This window comes from Thalassophryne amazonica, chromosome 20 (genome assembly GCF_902500255.1).
Source record: "Thalassophryne amazonica chromosome 20, fThaAma1.1, whole genome shotgun sequence".
NCBI lineage: Eukaryota > Metazoa > Chordata > Actinopteri > Batrachoidiformes > Batrachoididae > Thalassophryne > Thalassophryne amazonica.
In genome coordinates, this window is record NC_047122.1 from 6,483,221 (window position 1) to 6,507,227 (window position 24,007).

General features: G+C 43.3%; 1 protein-coding gene across 1 annotated transcript in view; it reads left to right on the top strand.

Moving 5' to 3' along the window:
* Window positions 1-1,284: 1,284 nt before the first annotated feature.
* Window positions 1,285-24,007, top strand: part of foxo6b (forkhead box O6 b) — a 170,843-nt gene continuing 148,120 nt past the window's right edge. Inside the window, exon 1 of the mRNA XM_034160670.1 lies at window positions 1,285-2,205. Within this exon, the coding sequence (XP_034016561.1) occupies window positions 1,705-2,205 (501 nt within the window). The 5' untranslated portion in view covers window positions 1,285-1,704. The remainder of the gene's footprint in view (window positions 2,206-24,007) is intronic.

Genomic DNA, 24,007 nt, shown 5'->3' on the forward strand with positions numbered 1-24,007 from the left:
GTTTGGTACTGATTAAAGAATAAACATAATACTAGCAATGTGCACCGGGAGACAAACTGTTTTCTACATGTGAGATGGCATTTAAGTGAAGGTTGAAAGTTTAAACAAAGCAGAGCAGCAATTCTCATTTCAGCAACAATAACTGAACTGTATTTTGAAATAAAATGAGTAACCATAAATACTCATGTCAGAGTACAAAGTAAAACTTATGTTTCTAACAAACAGCTCATGACTATCTATTAATGTTGTGGTGATAAAGGCCAGTCTAGTCGCACAGTTTTTATTGTGCTCCCATCACGAAATATCACAGTTTCATGACACGTTTTTTAATTTTACTATTTCTAACCCTCTCCCTTCCCATAACCCCACAAACCCCCTGCATCATGCTCCATTTTGTGCTCCAATTTGTGTTCCTGTCACGAAAAGTACATTTTTGTGACAGGAGTGTAAACCACAGATTGATTTACTTCTTGTCATGCCATCACAAAATGCCGTGAGACTGAATTGCAAAGGCACACAGTCTGAATTATGGAGCAAAGCATCTGTCCAATCTGCTATCACAGATGAGTTTTTTTCTAAACATTTTTTTTTATCTAAATCAACTGACTTTGCTCTTTCTGTGAGGGTGTACAGTTTTCTTCTATCCTGTCTGAGTGGCTCTCCAATACACAGCAGTCATCTTTCTGAAGTGATTTTCACTCTTGGAACAGCTGCACAAAAAAGACGAAGTACTCTGAAAAAAGACAATGAATGCAATGGTTTTTCTCTTGGCAGCTGCAAAAAGACAATCAGATCGAATAATATTTTGCAAGGTATATATATATCCGTTTGTGTCTTTACTGCAAAAGCCCCTTTTGTCTGGTGTAAAAATAAAGAAATGGTAAAGTGTGTGGAGGCTGAGAGTGGATTTGTATGCACTCTGTCTTGCTTTAGAAACTGTTCCTGGGATCGTCGCTCCCTCCTTCTCCTCCTCCTTCTCCTCCTCCTCCTCCTCTCTGGAAACCTGTTCTGGAGGGAGTGACTCGATTCAGGCGGCGTCCAATTATATGGAAGCAGCACTTATTCCACTTTATTCCAGACATCAGTGAAGTGTCGCGGAACCCTCAGAGACGCGCCGCTCGTGCTATAAAGGCAGCGCGAGCGCATGTGACGCGCGTGGAAAGACAAAGGTGGACGTTTCTCCTCCATCAGTCTCACAGCGTGGAGAGGAGGCAGGATGCTCCACATCAAATCCACGAGGGCTTATCGTCTTCTTCTTCTTCTCGAGTATAAATGATTCATGAAGTCTACGTGCGTGTGTGTGCGTGAAGGACTAATTGCGCGCGCGGTGAGTTTGGGCTGAAGCCGGCTGGAAGCTGCGATCAGGAGTTGATGAGCTGTGGACCGTCTGTCAAAGGATCAACTGTTGCTGCAGAAGCCGTTTGACCGTCCGTCGGTCCCGCGTGAAGCCACACAGCGCGCGCGCCGCGCGGGTACCATGGAAGAGAGACTCGGCGTGTCGTGGACGCCTCGGATACACCTTCATCTGTCCTGATGTGACGCCACATGAGAACGTCTCGCATCCAATCATCCGCGTGTCACCCTGGTGTTTTTGTTCGTGCGTCGGCTCACTTTGTGCGCTCCCACTCACTGACACGTCACACCTGACAGGCTCTCCGCTGGAAGTGACCTTGCCCACCGGTTGTGACATCTACCCACATCACCATGCTGATGATGATGGAGAGCAGCGGCATGGACGCGCATCAGGTTGATATCGATTCGGAATTTGAGCCTCATGCCCGATCACGGGAGTGCACCTGGCCGCTGCCATGTCCGGAGGATTTCCCCGTGGTGGGCGAAGAGGCCAGCCGAGGTCTCGCCTTGGCGTCGGTCAAAGTGGAGCGGTACAACGTGCCCGCGTGCCGCGCCGACAGGAAAGGCGGCGCTCCGGCGGACATCAAGCACCCGGCCGGAGCCCCGGCCCCGGTGGCGGCCGCTCCCGCCTGCATGTCCGGGGCTGCGCTCGACGTGGCCGGCCAACTGCGCAAAGCCAAGTCCTCCCGGCGGAACGCGTGGGGGAATCTGTCGTACGCAGACCTGATCACCCGCGCCATCGAGAGCGCACCTGAGAAGAGACTCACCCTGTCCCAGATTTATGACTGGATGGTTCGTTTTGTTCCTTATTTCAAGGATAAAGGAGACAGCAACAGTTCAGCCGGATGGAAGGTAGGCCACACGCCTGCTGGACGAGCTCCACTATTTGTATGCTGTCTGTCAGCAGCTCCCTTTGCGCGTCATTTTTAAAGCCGCATAATTGACGTTTCCATCAATGTACAGCGGAGTGTCTGTGCGCACTATTGTGCGTGAGCGGTGGCACGCGGGCGGATCATCGGTTCACTGGGTTCGTGCATTTAGGGATAGACGCCTGTGTGGTGAACCTCCCCCTCGTGCCGCCCTCCCGTTTTAGTTCTTTTTGGATTACGCGCTCTGACGCGCTCCTAAAGCGAGTCCACTCTTTAATTTCTCCGCACCGGCGGGTCACGCGGCGTGTGTCTACATGGTCTCCTCGTCTGAAGCGTCTCCCATGCCGCCCGTTGCCCCCGGTTCCCTCTCTCCCCTTGCGCTATCCTCTGCACGCACGATAAATTACGCACAGATTGTGCGAAGAGTCGCACGAGGCTGGGTCTTAAAAGACCACAACAAGAGATGATGACATGGGCTGTCACGCCAAACAGATGTAACTACAGATTATCCCTTAAATTCAAATTAATAGGAGGTTAATCTTATAGATTGGTCTCTGTAATCTACTTAGTTTCACCGCGTGTTGTGCGCGTGGATTAATGGTCTTTTGTTTCCTTCTCCTCATACTGAACTTCGTCTTGAACAAATTTTTAAATGTACATTTTAATTTTACTTTCATTATCTGCTCCTGATGCATTTCCTTTACAATATTCCACTTTAGACCCCGCCTTTAAAAAAAAAATCGTTTTCTTTGAACTGTAACCCCTGCTATGGCTTACTGCATATCCCGTGTGCCAGTAAAGCAAATATTCACGTGACCAGTACTTAAACATGTAAAAAGGTGAGCTAGTATTTTAAAGGTTGATTGTGAAAATAAAACAAGCAATATCTTCTACCATATTTTACCCAGAAGTGTAATCACATGTTAAAGTGTACATCACTGAAACATGTTCACTAAAGAAATCTTTAACCGGGCCTCAAGTTCTGTGCACTTGTGTGTGTGTGAAGACGTATAGACTAAGTATAGAAGTGGGAAGAAGTATAGACTTATTAGTCCCATCCCTTTACTCTGAACTTACAACTTATATCATCATTTGGTTCCTTGGTTCCAGTGTTGTTCCCATTTCTGCAATTTATATATTTCAGAAGTTTCAAGCTACAATTTATACTCACTTATTTGTGAACATTTCTTGTTGCTTTCACAGTTTCAGTCAACTTTTCTATAATTTACACATAAGAAATTCCAACATTCATTTGCATCATTTAATAAGACAAGTGCAACAGGGTTTCTTCAATTGCTCAACTCTCAAAAATGTATTAGTTCTAAGTTGCTTCACTGTATCGTGACAGAATCACCTAGTGCGTGCGATAGGACCCGAAAGATGGTGAACTATGCCTGGGCAGGGCGAAGCCAGAGGAAACTCTGGTGGAGGCCCGCAGTGGTCCTGACGTGCAAATCGGTCGTCCGACCTGGGTATAGGGGCGAAAGACTAATTGAACCATGTAGTAGCTGGTTCCCTCCGAAGTTTCCCTCAGGATAGCAGGCGCTCAGACACTCGCAGTTTTATCTGGTAAAACCCGCGCCGTCGGGGAGGTGGAGCATGAGCATATTTAAATTATAGTGCACCTCTCAGATTGTATCCCCCTTCTCTCTCCATAAACTGTTTTTGAACATTATCAGGCAAACTATTATTTTTTGCTTTCTAAATTATAATTACATTTAAGTATTCTACCAGATCAAAAAAAAATTCAGTATTTTAGATTCAAGAAACAGGTGATTTTCATTGAACTTGAGAATATTACCTTGAGATGGTTAACTTTTGGAGAGGACTTGAACAAAAAACATTTTCTGCTATATCTCTGCAGCCAGTAGCGCAACAGAGATGATCTCAAGTTTATATTGATCAGCAAAATATTTCTGATTGATGGACATAATTAGCATCATCAGGGAGTCACAAGTATGTCATAAAGGGAAATCATGCTTGTTCAATAAATTGTGTTTATCACAAAATTTCCTCATTTGATATGTTCATTTTCTTCGATGTTACCATTTTCTCTGCTTTACAAACGAGTCCATTTTGGGAGTGAGAGAATAATGAAGAGGAAGTTGCATTACGTTGCAACAAAAGTTGGAAGATTCGAAGGAACAAATGGTCATTAAAGGCTTTTGTAATCTAAACCCTGTGCACACTCAAAAGCTTCCATATACTGCGAACATGAACTATGGGGCATGAACATATCCCAGTGAGTACAACACACAGGGTTTGCATCTGCCCTGTGAGCCTTTCATTTGTTTAAGTTCAGTTATATATTAAGTAAAAGTAAGTCCCTTCAGCTGTTCCCTTGTTTGCACTCAGGGTCGCCACAGAAAATCCAATGTGCATGTTGATTTGGCACAAGTCTTACACCGGATGCCCTTCCTGATGCTACTCCACATTTGTCAGGACATGAGTTGATCTGCTTTGGGGTTTTGATTAATCAATCAGTTTCAATCAGTTTTATTTATATAGCGCCAAATCACAACAAACAGTTGCCCCAAGGCGCTTTATATTGTAAGGCAAGGCCATACAATAATTATGTAAAAACCCCAATGGTCAAAATGACCCCCTGTGAGCAAGCACTTGGCTACAGTGGGAAGGATTAGTTTTTATCTGATTGATTGTTTGTTGTTCTTGGTTGACTTTTACCCTGTGTTGGGTTTTCTGTCTCTCTGGGAAGTGGGCGTGTCTCTCTCTCTCTCCCTGACCACGCCCTCTTTCTGGTGCCTTCTGCTCACACCTGTCTCTTTGCCACTCATTATCTGGAGATATACATATTTTGCTCATGTTGCTCTGCTTCTTTGCCAGATTGATGTGCCCTGTGCCTTCATTCCCGCCTTTGATTCTTGTGTCCATTGTCCTGCCTGCTTCAGCGTGTTATCGACCTCCAGCCTGTTCACTCCGACCTTGTTTAAGCCTGATGTCTATTGTACTTTTGCTGTGTATTTTGGACTGCCTCTCCGTGTACTGATCTGTGCTCCCCACCTCACTAAAGTTTTGCTTAAACCCAAACTCCCTACCCGAGTCTTGCATTTGTCTCCAGACAAAACTACCTGTCAACATTAGTATGTATATAGTGTAGTTAGTTATATATTAAGTAATTAATTAATTTATGGATGAGATTTGTCACAGTTCCACTAAAATCAAATCAAAAGCAGGTCAAAATGTCTATTCTTCAGGTCAACATTTCTTTCAGGTTTACAAAAAGTTGTTTTGGTGTCAAGTGCCAGGTCGCTGTCGCTCCAAAGTAACATATTTATGTTTGATACAGTTTGGGTCATGTTGCTAAATTTTAAATCTGAAATTAAAAGTTGATTTCATGGAGGGGGGGGGGGGGGTGTTAGTGTTGTACTCTGCTGATGGTTTGTAATTGTGATCGTCACTGAGTTAGGAAAATGCCTATCACAAAGTGTTCTTTCTTAACGACACATACAAGTTTTATTAATCTGCGATCCACTGAATTCCATGGGGGAAATGCCTGTCGCAAAGTGTTCTTTTTTTACAACATCATACAAGTTTTATTTCCGACATGTCGTAAAGCGGGACTGGTTGGTTGCTATGGTGAGGCTGTCATCTTGGTGTCGTTCTGTGTTGGCTTCTGTTCTGGTCCACTCTTGTTTATGTTCTGTCTTGTGTCTAATTAAAGGCGCTATTACAGACAAAGTTGCAGTCAGCCATGATTAGCGTGAGCATCAACCATATCTCACGATTTGTCGTGATGCCATCATGAAATGGGATTTAATCTATCAGTTTGTTCATGATGACAAATATTGTCATCATGTAAGTAAGTTGTGGACTTGCTGTCTGCATGGCATTTTGGTTATGGTTATGGCTCGAGTTCAGAGTTAATAAAAATCTATATTTTGTAAAGATATCACAATCTAATAGCGTGAGATTGGGCTGTGACCGCATGTTGTACACCGTCAACCCGTTCACATCTCTAACCGTTTTTCCCCACTCGACGACACACCCGCCGAGGATCAAACTCTGGTTATTGGCGACTCTGTTTTGAGAAATGTGAAGTTAGCGACACCAGCAACCATAGTCAATTGTCTTCCGGGGGCCAGAGCAGGCGACATTGAAGGAAATTTGAAACTGCTGGTTAAGGCTAAGCGTAAATTTGGTAAGATTGTAATTCACGTCGGCAGTAATGACACCCAGTTACGCCAATCGGAGGTCACTAAAATTAACATTAAATCGGTGTGTAACTTTGCAAAAACAATGTCGGACTCTGTAGTTTTCTCTAGGCCCCTCCCCAATCAGACCGGGAGTGACATGTTTAGCCGCATGTTCTCCTTGAATTGCTGGCTGTCTGAGTGGTGTCCAAAAAATGAGGTGGGCTTCATAGATAATTGGCAAAGCTTCTGGGGAAAACCTGGTCTTGTTAGGAGAGACGGCATCCATCCCACTTTGGATGGAGCAGCTCTCATTTCTAGAAATCTGGCTAATTTTCTTAAATCCTCCAAACCGTGACTATCCAGGGTTGGGACCAGGAAGCAGAGTTGTAGTCTTACACACCTCTCTGCAGCTTCTCTCCCCCTGCCATCCCCTCATTACCCCATCCCCGTAGAGACGGTGCCTGCTCCCAGACTACCAATAACCAGCAAAAATCTATTTAAGCATAAAAATTCAAAAAGAAAAAATAATATAGCACCTTCAACTGCACCACAGACTAAAACAGTTAAATGTGGTCTATTAAACATTAGGTCTCTCTCTTCTAAGTCCCTGTTGGTAAATGATATAATAATTGATCAACATATTGATTTATTCTGCCTAACAGAAACCTGGTTACAGCAGGATGAATATGTTAGTTTAAATGAGTCAACACCCCCGAGTCACACTAACTGTCAGAATGCTCGTAGCACGGGCCGGGGCGGAGGATTAGCAGCAATCTTCCATTCCAGCTTATTAATTAATCAAAAACCCAGACAGAGCTTTAATTCATTTGAAAGCTTGACTCTTAGTCTTGTCCATCCAAATTGGAAGTCCCAAAAACCAGTTTTATTTGTTATTATCTATCGTCCACCTGGTCGTTACTGTGAGTTTCTCTGTGAATTTTCAGACCTTTTGTCTGACTTAGTGCTTAGCTCAGATAAGATAATTATAGTGGGCGATTTTAACATCCACACAGATGCTGAGAATGACAGCCTCAACACTGCATTTAATCTATTATTAGACTCTATTGGCTTTGCTCAAAAAGTAAATGAGTCCACCCACCACTTTAATCATATCTTAGATCTTGTTCTGACTTATGGTATGGAAATAGAAGACTTAACAGTATTCCCTGAAAACTCCCTTCTGTCTGATCATTTTTTAATAACATTTACATTTACTCTGATGGACTACCCTGCAGTGGGGAATAAGTTTCATTACGCTAGAAGTCTTTCAGAAAGCGCTGTAACTAGGTTTAAGGATATGATTCCTTCTTTATGTTCTCTAATGCCATATAACAACACAGTGCAGAGTAGCTACCTAAACTCTGTAAGTGAGATAGAGTATCTCGTCAATAGTTTTACATCCTCATTGAAGACAACTTTGGATGCTGTAGCTCCTCTGAAAAAGAGAGCTTTAAATCAGAAGTGTCTGACTCCATGGTATAACTCTCAAACTCGTAGCTTAAAGCAGATAACCCGTAAGTTGGAGAGGAAATGGCGTCTCACTAATTTAGAAGATCTTCACTTAGCCTGGAAAAAGAGTCTGTTGCTCTATAAAAAAGCCCTCCGTAAAGCTAGGACATCTTTCTACTCATCACTAATTGAAGAAAATAAGAACAACCCCAGGTTTCTTTTCAGCACTGTAGCCAGGCTGACAAAGAGTCAGAGCTCTATTGAGCTGAGTATTCCATTATCTTTAACTAGTAATGAGTTCATGACTTTCTTTGCTAACAAAATTTTAACTATTAGAGAAAAAATTACTCATAACCATCCCAAAGACGTATCGTTATCTTTGGCTGCTTTCAGTGATGCCGGTATTTGGTTAGACTCTTTCTCTCCGATTGTTCTGTCTGAGTTATTTTCATTAGTTACTTCATCCAAACCATCAACATGTTTATTAGACCCCATTCCTACCAGGCTGCTCAAGGAAGCCCTACCATTATTTAATGCTTCGATCTTAAATATGATCAATCTATCTTTGTTAGTTGGCTATGTACCACAGGCTTTTAAGGTGGCAGTAATTAAACCATTACTTAAAAAGCCATCACTTGACCCAGCTATCTTAGCTAATTATAGGCCAATCTCCAACCTTCCTTTTCTCTCAAAAATTCTTGAAAGGGTAGTTGTAAAACAGCTAACTGATCATCTGCAGAGGAATGGTCTATTTGAAGAGTTTCAGTCAGGTTTTAGAATTCATCATAGTACAGAAACAGCATTAGTGAAGGTTACAAATGATCTTCTTATGGCCTCGGACAGTGGACTCATCTCTGTGCTTGTTCTGTTAGACCTCAGTGCTGCTTTTGATACTGTTGACCATAAAATTTTATTACAGAGATTAGAGCATGCCATAGGTATTAAAGGCACTGCGCTGCGGTGGTTTGAATCATATTTGTCTAATAGATTACAATTTGTTCATGTAAATGGGGAATCTTCTTCACAGACTAAAGTTAATTATGGAGTTCCACAAGGTTCTGTGCTAGGACCAATTTTATTCACTTTATATATGCTTCCCTTAGGCAGTATTATTAGACGGTATTGCTTAAATTTTCATTGTTACGCAGATGATACCCAGCTTTATCTATCCATGAAGCCAGAGGACACACACCAATTAGCTAAACTGCAGGATTGTCTTACAGACATAAAGACATGGATGACCTCTAATTTCCTGCTTTTAAACTCAGATAAAACTGAAGTTATTGTACTTGGCCCCACAAATCTTAGAAACATGGTGTCTAACCAGATCCTTACTCTGGATGGCATTACCCTGACCTCTAGTAATACTGTGAGAAATCTTGGAGTCATTTTTGATCAGGATATGTCATTCAAAGCGCATATTAAACAAATATGTAGGACTGCTTTTTTGCATTTACGCAATATCTCTAAAATCAGAAAGGTCTTGTCTCAGAGTGATGCTGAAAAACTAATTCATGCATTTATTTCCTCTAGGCTGGACTATTGTAATTCATTATTATCAGGTTGTCCTAAAAGTTCCCTAAAAAGCCTTCAGTTAATTCAAAATGCTGCAGCTAGAGTGCTGACGGGGACTAGAAGGAGAGAGCATATCTCACCCATATTGGCCTCTCTTCATTGGCTTCCTGTTAATTCTAGAATAGAATTTAAAATTCTTCTTCTTACTTATAAGGTTTTGAATAATCAGGTCCCATCTTATCTTAGGGACCTCGTAGTACCATATCACCCCAATAGAGCGCTTCGCTCTCAGACTGCAGGCTTACTTGTAGTTCCTAGGGGTTGTAAGAGTAGAATGGGAGGCAGAGCCTTCAGCTTTCAGGCTCCTCTCCTGTGGAACCAGCTCCCAATTCAGATCAGGGAGACAGACACCCTCTCTACTTTTAAGATTAGGCTTAAAACTTTCCTTTTTGCTAAAGCTTATAGTTAGGGCTGGATCAGGTGACCCTGAACCATCCCTTAGTTATGCTGCTATAGACGTAGACTGCTGGGGGGTTCCCATGATGCACTGTTTCTTTCTCTTTTTGCTCTGTATGCACCACTCTGCATTTAATCATTAGTGATCGATCTCTGCTCCCCTCCACAGCATATCTTTTTCCTGGTTCTCTCCCTCAGCCCCAACCAGTCCCAGCAGAAGACTGCCCCTCCCTGAGCCTGGTTCTGCTGGAGGTTTCTTCCTGTTAAAAGGGAGTTTTTCCTTCCCACTGTAGCCAAGTGCTTGCTCACAGGGGGTCGTTTTGACCGTTGGGGTTTTACATCATTATTGTATGGCCTTGCCTTACAATATAAAGCGCCTTGGGGCGGCTGTTTGTTGTGATTTGGCGCTATATAAAAAAAAAATTGATTGATTGATTGATGTCAACCGCTCCATGTGATGCACATGCTAATGCTAATAGTGGTTAGGGTTTAATATGGATAACAAATAGTTAAGTGTGTCATAATCTAACACTCCACATCTGGAAATCCAGTACTTGCCAGAAACGAGCAGGCAGGAAAAAAGAAGATTGTTTTCTTTTAACAGACTTGAAAAGAGGGGAGGGGGCACCACCCAAATATTGATGCTTCATGTTGCTTTAAGACATCTTGTCAACCTGAGAGTTTGCTGAAGAGATAGATGCACATCACATACATTTACATTCAGAGTGTTTTGAAATTTGGGGCATTTCAGGATTTTGCATAATTTGCCATTTTTTACTCGTACTTGTTTACCTGTTGTTATGGTTGAATGATATTCTAGAGAAGCATATTTAAATCAAAATGAGGCTACAACAGGTTGGTATATTTACAGGTGCTGGTCATATTATTAGAATGAAAAAGCTGATTTATTTCAGTAATTCCATTCAAAAAGTGAAACGTGTATATTATATTCATTCATTACACACAGACTGATATACAACCCAAATTCCAATGAAGTTGAGACGTTGTGAAAATGTAAAAAACAGAATACAATGATTTGCAAATCCTCTTCAACCTATATTCAACTGAATACACCACAAAGACAAGATATTTAATGTTCAAACTGATAAACTTTATTGTTTTTGTGCAAATATTTGCTCATTTTGAAATGGATGCCTGCAACACGTTTCAAAAAAGCTGGGACAGTGGTATGTTTACCACTGTGTTACATCACCTTTCCTTCTAACAACACTCAATAAGCGTTTGGGAACTGAGGACACTAATTGTTGAAGCTTTGTAGATGGAATTCTTTCCCATTCTTGCTTGATGTACAACTTCAGTTGTTCAACAGTCCGGGGTCTCCATTGTATTTTGTGCTTCATAATGCGCCACACATTTTCAATGGGCGACAGGTCTGGACTGCAGGCAGGTCAGTCTAGTACCTGCACTCTTTTACTATGAAGCCACGCTGTTGTAACACGTGCAGAATGTGTCTTGGCATTGTCTTGCTGAAATAAGCAGGGACGCCCCTGAAAAAGACGTTGCTTGGATGGCAGCATGTGTTGCTCCAAAACCTGGATGTACCTTTCAGCATTGATGGTGCCATCACAGATGTGTAAGTTGCCCATGCCATGGGCACTAACACACCCCCATACCATCACAGATACTGACTTTTGAACTTTGAGCTGGTAACAATCTGGATGGTCTTTTTCCTCTTTAGTCCAGAGGACACAATGTCCATGATTTCCAAAAACAGTTTGAAATGTGGACTCATCAGACCACAGCACACTTTTCCACTTTGTGTCTGTCCATTTCAAATGAGCTTGGGCCCAGAGAAGGCGGCGGCATTTCTGGTTGTTGTTGATGTATGGCTTTCGCTTTGCATGGTAGAGTTTTAACTTGCACTTGTAGATGTAGTGACGAACTGTGTTAACTGACAATGGTATTCTGAAGTGTTCCTGAGCCCACGCAGTAAGATCCTTTACACAATGATGTTGGTTTTTAATGCAGTGCCGCCTGAGAGGTTGAAGGTCACTGGCATTCAATTTTGGTTTTCGGCCTTGCCGCCTACGTGTAGAAAGTTCTCCAGATTGTCTTAATCTTCTGATTATATTATGGACTGTAGATGATGGAATCCCTAAATTCCTTGTAATTGAACATTGAGAAGCATTGTTCTTAAACTGTTGGACTATTTTTTCATGCAGTTGTTCACAAAGTGGTGATCCTTGCCCCATCTTTGCTTGTGAATGACTGAGCCTTTTGGGGATGCTCCTTTTATACCAAATCATGACACTCACCTGTTTCCAATTAGGTGTTCGCTGAGCATTCATCAATTTTACCAGTCTTCTGTTGCCCTGTCCCAGCTTTTTTGAAATGTGTTGAAATGTGCTCATTTGAAATCCATTTCAAATGAGCAAATATTTGCACAAAAACAACAAAGTTTATCAGTTTGAACATTAAATATCTTGTCTTTGTGGTGTATTCAATTGAATATACATTGAAGAGAATTTGCAAATCATCATATTCTGTATTTATTTACATTTCACACAATGTCCCAACTTCATTGGAATTGGGGTTGTACTTGGGGTCAACTGTCCAAAGTAATGGAGAGTGTGATAGAGAGGTGAAGAAGAGAGTGCAGTCACGGTGGGGTGGGTGGAGAAAGGTGGCAGGAGTGATTTATGACTGAAGAATATCAGCAAGAGTAAAGGGGAAAGTTTACAAGACAGTAGTGAGACAAGATATGTTGTACAATTTAGAGACAGTGGCACTAACAAAAAGACCGGAGGCAGCACTGAAGATGTTGTGATTCTCTTTGGGAGTGGTAAGGATGGACAGGATTAGGAATGAACATATCAGAGGGCTGGTTCAGGTGGGACAGTTTGGAGACAAAGTCAGAAAGGCAAGATTGAGATGGTGTTGACATGTGTGGAGGAGGGACCAGGGAGAAGGATGCTGAGGATGGAGACAGCGGGCAGGAGGAGAAGAGGGAGGCCAAAGAGGAGGTTAATGGATGTACTGAGGGAGGACATGCAGGTGGTTGGTGTGAGTAAAGGGGCTAGAGCAGGGGTGGGCAACTTGTTCCAGAAAGGGCCAAGAGGGTGCAGGTTTTCTTTGCAGCCACTGACTCCACCAGGTGATTTCTCTGATTAATATCACTTTGAGCAGATGGAATCAGTTAATCAGTGAAATCACCTGGTGGAGTCAGTGGCTGCAAAGAAAACCTGCACCCTCTTGGCCCTTTCTGGAACAAGTTGCCCACCCGTGGGCTAGGGTGAGATGGAAACGATTGATCTGCTGTGGCGACCCCTAACAGGAGCAGCCAAAAGAAGAAGATGTAGATTTAAGGGTCACCTCTGACCTTCAGTCAGCTGTTTTGTGCCCCATCTTAAATTGGTTTTTATGGTGGAAGCATTCTCAATAACTACTGTATTATTTTCTGGCATTGGTCTGTTCTTTAGCTTCAAAACAGACATCATTCAATATAACACCAAACTGTAAGATGGTTGGGATCGTATTAAAGCTCATCGTAATGTTCTCAGTTGACTACTGGCATCTGTGATACAGGTGAAGACGTGGAAATAAAACTTTACAGTCAAAACAGGCATCTGGCAGTGAACTGATCTAAATTACAAAGTCAATGTTCTCATCCTGGATTATCTTATCTTCCAGGTATATTGGCATTTGTGTCCCTCACACACACGAGGTTTCGTATGGCTAACATACTGACATAGTATGTTACTATGCTTTTTACTCTTTTACATTCATTTTATTAGTAAACGGAGTGTGTTGCGGCCTCAACTTTATCTAAATTCTGGGTCTTTTAGTAAAGCTTAGGGTTAGTGGCCAGCGATCACCTTAGTATTTATTTTGTTCTTCTTGTTGTTTAATGCTGACAAATGATACTGTATTTGTTGTCTTTCTGATGTTTGATTCTGTTTTTTTTTCATCTCTGTGTTTGAGGTGCGGCTCCATCCAGAGATGGGTGTGGTGTCTGTTTCTGAAACCCTCCTGTCCTGTGCACTTGCAACATTTCCTGTATATTTGTTTTGTGAATTGTTTTGTAATTTGTGTCTGTAATATGGCCCAAATAGAGGGTCACCCCTTTGAGTCTGGTCTGCTTGAGGTTTCTTCCTCACAGGGAGTTTTTCCTTACCACTGTTGCCTGTGTTCTTGCTCTGTGTGTTGGTAAGGTGAAGTGCTTTGAGGCAACTTTGTTGTGATTTGGTGCTATATATATGAAATAAATTGAACTTAAATTGAAATTGAGGTTTCAGATCTGTCACGGCCTTTTTGTCTGCTGACATCTCTGGCTCTGTTACCAGCCTCCGTACAGAGCAACAATAAGATGCACAATAATCCTAATAAAATCACCACTTGATTTAAGCCTTTGTGGAGCATCAACAACCTCAAGCCTTCATGGCTGGAGCTTTAAACATGATTGGTTTTAAAGGCAGCTTAATTCCCTGTTTGTGTTGTCCAGGGATGCCCAGCCTGATGGCTGCTCCTGCTCCAGCTTTGTCTAAAGGTTCTGATTGGCTGTTTTGGCAGGATCCTGATTGGTGGAGAAGCAAAAACAACTTTATTTAATCAAAACATTCCTAAAACCCAACGGCACACAAGCATGCACATGTTGGAGTGTAACAGTTGCCAGTGGTTTTAATGAGATTTGAAGCGCAATGGCGCACAATCACTCACCAGCACGCACATTCCTTTATGTCTAAGCTGTATGTATAAGGATGGGTGTGTGCACACGTGGATGGGATGAGTGGGAGGGAAATAAGATCCAGCCCGGCTATTAAAAGCGCACTTTTAAGAGCTGTAGTGTAATCCTGTCTGAGAGCTGCTGCTCAGTTCAGCTCTTTGTCTTCATGGCGGACCACAGATCCACACACAGGCCGAGGTGTCACTCGCCGGGTCACGAGTCAGGCGGTGAGGCTATACAGCATCTATGTATGGATTTCTTACTCACTCTCGCAGACTCTTGAGTGAGTCGCGCGTACTGTGTATGGATTTGACTGCGGTGCATACACACGGCCACATCACCGCGATGGCTACGTATGGATTCATCTGACTGTGGTTCACTAATTGGTATCAGTTGTTTTGGCCACGACTGTTATTGCATCTGAGGTGGGATGTTATGTTTGGTCATATGAGGCAAGTTCAGTTCTGTAGGTGGTCACACTGGGGGGTGCACTCATGCATTCCATTGTGTTTATTTCACAAGTAGCTCTGTGTGGGCCTGATGTGCCGCCTATAAGCTCCACTGTTGCACAGATTCAACAGGCACGAACAAGCTGAGCAGCTGAACCTTCACAGTGCTACACCAACACGTTAACAGCATGTCGTGGAAATGCAGTTGTTGGAAACACAAGGCAAAAAAACATCTAAACACACAATGATCAGTTCACACGGATTTGCCCTTCACAATAAACAAACAAACAAACCTCCTCGTCACAGGTTATGAATTTCTCCTCACCGAAACCCCACACAGGTACTTTATGTCACATTATATCACATCAATAACTTATGGCCTTGGCTAGTCAACAAAAACCAAGGCTGTGGCTGCAGGGACGAGTCACAGTGGAGCTCCAACACGCTGACCTGCTATGGCAGAAACCAACAGCATTATGGGGTGATTAATGATATCGTGCAGTACTACTACTTTATGAAAGGTTTGGTAAAGCAATATCCAACAATGTAAAATTTTTGATTTTTTTTTTTTTTTTTTTTGGAAATGCTGTTGCCATTTTGAATTTTTGCATAAATCACAGAAGATCTTGTGTGTCATAGAAAGTAAAAACACAGATACAATACAGACAATCACCATGTGGCACTACTGGGTTAGTAGTAGTAATACGTCAATATTTTGCCCCTACATTGTTTATACTACTAGGTTAGGATGTCAAAATCCAACCCCTTATCCGCATCATGACTTCTGGGTAATGGATGAAGTAGCAGCTTGCCTGTTGAGTTGAAATACAGTGGGGGCCGGGCCTGCTACGGTCCCCATGAAGACCCAACTGTCGTGATTGTCCGGCCAGACTGGGGATTGAACCGAGGATCCTCTCGTCTGAAGCCTAACTCTTAACCACGAGACCATCACCTCCCCATTTACCATTTACTATCTCTCCTTGTACTGCCAAAAGCTGATGAACTCATTCAGGTACATGTTAGTGTTTGAGTGGCAGAGCACACCTGAATCAAAACTGTAGTGTTGCATAATTTTAAACTGATGTTTTTTTAATTGACTACCAATATGTAATCCTGGGTTCAAGTCCTGGTTATGCTACAAGTCTGCATCCTTGGACAAGACACCTTTATCTTACAAATGGGTACCACTAACTGTTGTGGTTAAATAATACGTCATGAGACAGAATGAGCAGTCAAACGGGCCCCACAGTTTATTCAACCAAGAGTCAGGAACACCACGGAGAAACAAGGTGGAAGCCTCGATTGACAGCCTGGACTGATTTTATATTTGGACTAACTGATATGATTAGCTGTTCTTTGGCATCAATAACTAGCATCATTCATTCTATTATCATATCAGGCTGTCCTGGATCACAATCACAGTTGAGTCAAGAACATCCTGACATATTTGCATCCCAACATAACCTGCGATGGGCCGGCATCCCGCCCAGTGGGAGTTGTAGACTCTCATTCGCCTCATGTTGTGGTACCCAGGGATCAGCAACAGCCCCATTGGGCCTCAGCACCTAAACTAGCCCTAAATACAGTAAACTTACCTAAACTGTCATTGCATAAACCGGATATTCACACTTACTAGACAAAAGTAATCAATAGTCCAGCCTAGAGGAAATAAATGCATGAATTTATTTTATTTATTGTCTATCTCGGCTTTCAGTGCTTACCAGTCGAGTGAGTATAAAAGAACTTGTGGAGAGCTGGACATGTCCCAACTTGTCCTCTAACACACCGAAACGGAGGTGTTCCTTTTTCTCGCTTCATCAGCGAATTGGTCGTGATGCGCGAAGCCTCCGCGCTGCTTTCCATGACAAAATCTCTTGTTAAAAGTGAAATCTGCCGGAAAATGGCTGATGTCCAGGTCTTGTGATAACCAGAGAAAGAGCACACGACGGTCTCGTATCCACAGAGCCATCAGCTTAGAAATGATCCAGTGGTTTGTGCCGCATCGTCGCAGCTCGCAGCGCGGCGCACCGACCGTCCTTTAAAGGGGTCCTTAAACCTGTAGTTAAAGTCCTTATTCTCTGTGAAGCCCGTAAAATTTTCACTGAAAGCCAGATAAATTTTTCGAATGGTTTCCAGGTGCCAGTCTCTAACAGCTTCTGAAAAAATTCTGATGGAAAAAAAGTCCTTTTTATTCCGCCATTTCCAGACAATGAAAATCCGACGAGGGGGCGGGACCGCTCCTTCCACAAGGCGTGCTCACAGGCGAATGACGTCACCGACAGGCGTGGAAAAACTCACGCATGCGCACGAGGGTTCAAGCATGTCTGACGTAAAAACATATGAATGAAATCCATATAGTTTTTGAAAAAAATAAAAAGGCCACCTAAATCCATTATACGTGAGTTTTACTTAGAACCCTCCTCCCACCACATCGCTTGAGGGGTCAGAGACATGCAAAGTGTTTCAATATGGTAAAATTGTTGCAAATATATTTTTTCAGCATTTACGCAAAACACTCAAAACAAATTAATCTTTTTTTTAAATCAACCTTAAAAATAGTTGGGTTTACATCCCTGATTATGGAGAATAAAAGCCTATCTTTACCTCTAACAGGCCTCTGTTCTACTTGTAATTCATCACAATGCCTTTCACGTAAAGTATTCTCACCCACACTGATGTCATCACCTTGCTTTGCCGAGATTCCACTTGTGGGAGATGGAGAAGGAGAATAAGACAGAACACAGAGGGAGACGGGGAGAGAAGAGTGAGAGAAAATAAAAAAAAAGACCACAAGGCAAGGAGACATTTTGAAGAACAAGGTGTTATTTGTCCTGTCAAAAAAACCTTTTTGAATTGAATTTTGAATTGAGTGGGAGAGAGGCAGAAAGAGAGCGGCGCAGAAAGCGGCAGAGCGGCGGCCCCTGCTGCTGACCACATTGATAGCAGCTTTAATGCCTGTGATGCTTCAGTGCCAGTTGAGACTGAGGGGAATTGGTTGGAGATGATGGAACAGGCTTGGAGGGTTCCCTGTGCCAGCCCGCCTGGCACAGGCTCAACTGCAAGCCCTGTGCGCCGCTACGCTGTTATTGTTATTATCACAATGGTGCAGCAGAAGGACGGGCAGCTCTGGAGTTGGCGGGCTTGGCATTAGGTTAACTGGAGGTGGAGAATGGGAAGAGGAATTTGCAAGGCAGAAGGGGTCGGATGTTTGATCTGGAGACCGCGGCAAAACCCATCTGATGGCTTGTGTGATTGGAGAGACAGCAGCTGAGAGGAGGTGCTGAGGGCACGAATGGAACGGAGGCCGCGCAGAGACAGACAGATTCTGATCTGAAAGGATCAGTTGCCTCATTAGTTGATGCAGAGTTACAAAATGCATCTGAAGAGCGAGGGAATTCAGCGCGGAGAGAAGGGCTGGGGTGTAAACAAGGCGAGTACGGGTGGTGAAGGCGGGGTGTTCACCGCTTAAATGAGTCATAGCGGTTAGAACAGAACAAAATATTCTCGCCCTTAGCCCTCACACTTCAATCGGTTGGAATAAATCAGCTGGAATAAAATGTTAGGAAACACGCCACAGACGGAAATTCCAGAGAGAAAACTGAGTCCAGACACTCAGCAGTCAGTCAGGCGAGCGGATCTTTGGGAATCGTGCCTGGCGGCGGGTCGTAAAATGTGAGCCTGGCACGCATTCTCTCTGCATGTCGTCCGCCGGAGTTTGAGAATGTTTGGTGTCTGGCGAGCATGATGAGGAGAGCGCTGCTCAAAACCAGTCCCCTGTAATCAGACTCAGGAAGCGGGCGCGATCCCGCCTCGTGTTGCAGACTTTGACCTATAGAGTGAACACACACTGATGGAGCACTGATGATGAAACACAGGAACCGATCGCAATCAATAAACAGATGTACACACAACGTACAGCATAAAACCTGATTATAACCTCATCAAATATAGGAATTTGCTGCAAATCTAATGTTTAACAGCTCCTTCATTAAGCATTAAGCACACACACACACACCCTCCCTAATTACATCGTGCACCAGTTTTAATAAATCACAGTGCACTCACACCATGTTTAAAGTGGGTATTTGGCACTTTGTAATGTTTTCTGTGCATCTTTTCTAGTAATGCACAGGCCTTATTTTTTTTTTACTGCAAATGGGAGCAGTTTTTAAGTTCCTGCACACACTAAAATTGGTTTGATTGAAGTTTGCATGGATCTGAAATTTTTTTGTGTGTGTATTTGTGCACCTGCTCTTGTTGTTGTGTTGCTAGGCCTGATGGGAGTCCAGGTCCGGGGGGTACAGCTCTAGTTAATAATTCAGATGAGGCTCATTATCAAGGCAGCGCAGATCTCTCTCTGATTCCACCTTAATTGCAGGCAGGATGTGCCTCTCAGACACTCACAAAGTCACTCCCCCTCCCTCTGCAGCTACAAATGACTCACACACACACACACACACACACACACACACACACACACACACACACACACACACACACACACACACACACACACACACACACACACACACGCCCACACAGATCTCCATGGGTTCTCTTGCAGACCTGACTTCAGGTCTCCTGGCTGACAGTGCAGCAGGTGACTGGGTATTTAGAGATGAGGCGATAGAAACAATAAATTCTAGTCAGAGCTTGTGTTTATCACAGAATACTGATAGACTGCTGTTTTATATTTAATTAGATTTTTATGAGGGCTTTCTGTCAATGGAGCAAAGTGGGATTGATGGGAAGTAACAGGTCAGAGATCAGCAGTGATTGAATGTGGGTGGAGTGTTACGCTGTCGTCGCTGCACTGGACAGTCTGGATCACAGGTCTCATTGTGAGGAAGCATCAGCTTCGGCATTTGTCCATGTGTTGCATTTTTCTGTGCATGATCCAGCACATACGTAGGTGAGCAATGAGGACCTCAGTTGCTGGAGAGGCCAAGGGGATGCCCACGGACATCATGGCTATTATAGAAAGGTGGGGATGAATCAGTTGTTTGCCTGCGTGGTTTCCATCCATTTCAGTTTTCCATTCCATCCAAGGCGTTTCTGTGGTGTTGTGGGTGCAGTGAAGCGTGGCACCAGCGCATGCTCCCAGGCTTGACCTAACTTGAGTGTATTTTCATTTCCAACAAGGCATCCAGACAACTGCAGTGCATCAACACTGCCACCTATAACAATGCAGCAGATGTATCAGTTTAGTGTGACATAAATTATGAAGTGCATTTGTGATACCAGCAGGCAGTCTCACTTTAGGGCCCCTTCACACATCGTGTGAATTTGGTTGAATTGTGCATGAAGTGTACATGAAACAGAAACTGTATGCAATACGTGTAAAATCATAGCTGCCTCCAATGCCTCGTACACCTGTTGCTACAACTATTTGCGCACACCAGTGGCTTAAAGACAACATGTGGCTGTAAGAGCCCATCAAACCCTCTCACTGCAGGTATTGGCCAAATTCCAGCTGATGCACATGAACATCTAATGCCACTCACTTGGCACATAGAAAATGTGTGGCCATTCGTACTTTTAACACGAAAACAGTCAGCAGAGGATCACTGTTGAGCTGGATGTGAAATTTGTCTAAGTGCCCCATGACTGTGAAGTTGCAAAAAGCCACACACATGTGGTGCATGTGTGTTTCGCCCCCCCCCCCCCCGCCCCCAACTCCCCCCAACACATCTGGCATGCCGGGGGAGCATGCTTGCATAAAGTGCTTATATGTATGTACAGATCTGATCACATGGGGGCCGGACAGCGAGGTCTGATCACACACAGTACGGAGAGGGGCCGGTCAGCTGATCACAGCACAATGACAGCTGGATGACAGCTCAGTGCTCACATTACAAACACAGAAACCACCGCCAGGACAGTTATATCAATCATTACGACAATACCTACATACGCAATTACATAACAAATAATGAAAATGAATGATCACATAACACAGAGAGTAACACATTGGTCTAGGCGCTGAACAGACGGGATGGGGGGGTGTCTGCTCACAGCCGCAGCTGTAAAGATCTCTGCTCTTGGATGTCCCAGCTTGATAACACATTCCATGTTTGGAAGGACATGAACTGACAACATTCCTCTGTGAGGTGCATGTCTCTGCCAGCTGTCCTCATGTGGAAATATATAAAACATCTTTTGCCTTTGTGCCGGGCTGCAGCGGCCGGACACAGCGCACCTCGTCCATGTCTTTGTTGATTTCAGGCATTTTTCCGCACAGATTACAGGCCAGCAATGGTAGAGCAGTGGTAATGTTTGACATCTGGTAATCAGAGTTTATGGATTTGAATCCCGTGAGTGACATTGTTTTTTTAACCAGGTTTATTTAACCGCAGGGTTCTGTATTGCGTCCCCTTTTATGTATTATTTATATCAACCCAGTGATATTCAGTAATTATACAGCTGTTTTTATTTTATTGTTCTCCATCTCAGCAGCATGATGTGGTGCAGCTCCTCACACTGTGTTCCTTCTCAAAAGACATGAACTGTGTCTTTTGTGCAGGAACCGTTGTTCCTGCATGAAGGTGTGCACGAACTGTTGCATTGAGGTCATGCACACTTGCCGGTCAGCGTGATGTTTTTGTGGTTCACTCATACAAGCTGTTTCGCCGCGAGTCGCCCTGTGTTGTACTAATTCATGCTATCTGTGAAGGGGCCCTTAATATTGTCATAATGTGACATTTAAGCTCGTGTGTAGCACGTCTGAGAACCTGGAAAATTTTATTGGAATATATATATATATATATATATATATATATATATATATATATATATATATATATATATACGAGGTCTGTCCATAAAGTATCGTACCTTTTTATTTTTTTCAAAAACTATATGGATTTCATTCATATGTTTTTACGTCAGACATGCTTGAACCCTGGTGCGCATGCGTGAGTTTTTCCACGCCTGTCGGTGACGTCATTCGCCTGTGAGCACGCCTTGTGGAAGGAGTGGTCCCGCCCCCTCGTCGGATTTTCATTGTCTGGAAATGGCGGAATGAAAAGGACTTTTTTTCCATCAGAATTTTTTCAGAAGCTGTTAGAGACTGGCACCTGGAAACCATTCGAAAAATTTATCTGGCTTTCAGTGAAAATTTTACGGGCTTCACAGAGAATAAGGACTTTAACTACAGGTTTAAGGACCCCTTTAAAGGACGGTCGGTGCACCGCGCTGCGAGCTGCGACGATGCGGCACAAACCACTGGATCATTTCTAAGCTGATGGCTCTGTGGATACGAGACCATCGTGTGCTCTTTCTCTGGTTATCACAAGACCTGGACATCAGCCATTTTCCGGCAGATTTCACTTTTAACAAGAGATTTTGTCATGGAAAGCAGCGCGGAGGCTTCGCGCGTCACGACTGATTCGCTGATGAAGCGAGACAAAGGAACACCTCCGTTTCGGAGTGTCTACTTTTAAGATTAGGCTTAAAACTTTCCTTTTTGCTAAAGCTTATAGTTAGGGCTGGATCAGGTGACCCTGAACCATCCCTTAGTTATGCTGCTATAGACGTAGACTGCTGGGGGGTTCCCATGATGCACTGTTTCTTTCTCTTTTTGCTCTGTATGCACCACTCTGCATTTAATCATTAGTGATCGATCTCTGCTCCCCTCCACAGCATGTCTTTTTCCTGGTTCTCTCCCTCAGCCCCAACCAGTCCCAGCAGAAGACTGCCCCTCCCTGAGCCTGGTTCTGCTGGAGGTTTCTTCCTGTTAAAAGGGAGTTTTTCCTTCCCACTGTAGCCAAGTGCTTGCTCACAGGGGGTCGTTTTGACCGTTGGGGTTTTACATAATTATTGTATGGCCTTGCCTTGCAGTATAAGGCGCCTTGGGGCAACTGTTTGTTGTGATTTGGCGCTATATAAAAAAAAATTGATTGATTGATTGATTAGAGGACAAGTTGGGACATGTCCAGATCTCCACAAGTTCTTTTATACTCACTCGACTGGTAAGCACTGAAAGCCGAGATAGACATGTCCCAACTTGTCCTCTAACACTCCGAAACGGAGGTGTTCCTTTGTCTCGCTTCATCAGCGAATCGGTCGTGACGCACGAAGCCTCCGCGCTGCTTTCCATGACAAAATCTCTTGTTAAAAGTGAAATCTGCCGGAAAATGGCTGATGTCCAGGTCTTGTGATAACCAGAGAAAGAGCACACGACGGTCTCGTATCCACAGAGCCATCAGCTTAGAAATGATCCAGTGGTTTGTGCCGCATCGTCGCAGCTCGCAGCGCGGCGCACCGACCGTCCTTTAAAGGGGTCCTTAAACCTGTAGTTAAAGTCCTTATTCTCTGTGAAGCCCGTAAAATTTTCACTGAAAGCCAGATAAATTTTTCGAATGGTTTCCAGGTGCCAGTCTCTAACAGCTTCTGAAAAAATTCTGATGGAAAAAAAGTCCTTTTCATTCCGCCATTTCCAGACAATGAAAATCTGACGAGGGGGCGGGACCACTCCTTCCACAAGGAGTGCTCACAGGCGAATGACGTCACCGACAGGCGTGGAAAAACTCACGCATGCGCACCAGGGTTCAAGCATGTCTGACATAAAAACATATGAATGAAATCCATATAGTTTTTGAAAAAAATAAAAAGGTACGATACTTTACGGACAGACCTCGTATACATATATATATATATATATATATATATATATATATATATATATATATATATATATATATATGCTTTATTATACATCTTTCATGAAGGTTAAAGATACTGCATAATTTGACTTCATTTTGACTTCATCATGTGAAATTATTGACAGTTGAGATCTGATACATTTGTTACCTGAGGTGAGTCGAAGCCTGTGCAGGAGAACGGCATTTTAGTGTCTCATTTTGTTCATGAAATATAGTCATCAATGTTTTTATATGATGTCCTCTAGTTTGACCTTGACCTTTGACCTTAACATGACCTGCACTGTGAGAGGATTGTTCATTGAGCATACCCACGAAGTTTAAATGAAATTGCTCTTTGCGGTTTGAAGGTATCTCCATGTATTTTAGATGATTCCCTCTGATTTGGCATTGACCTTTGTCTATGACCTTTACATGA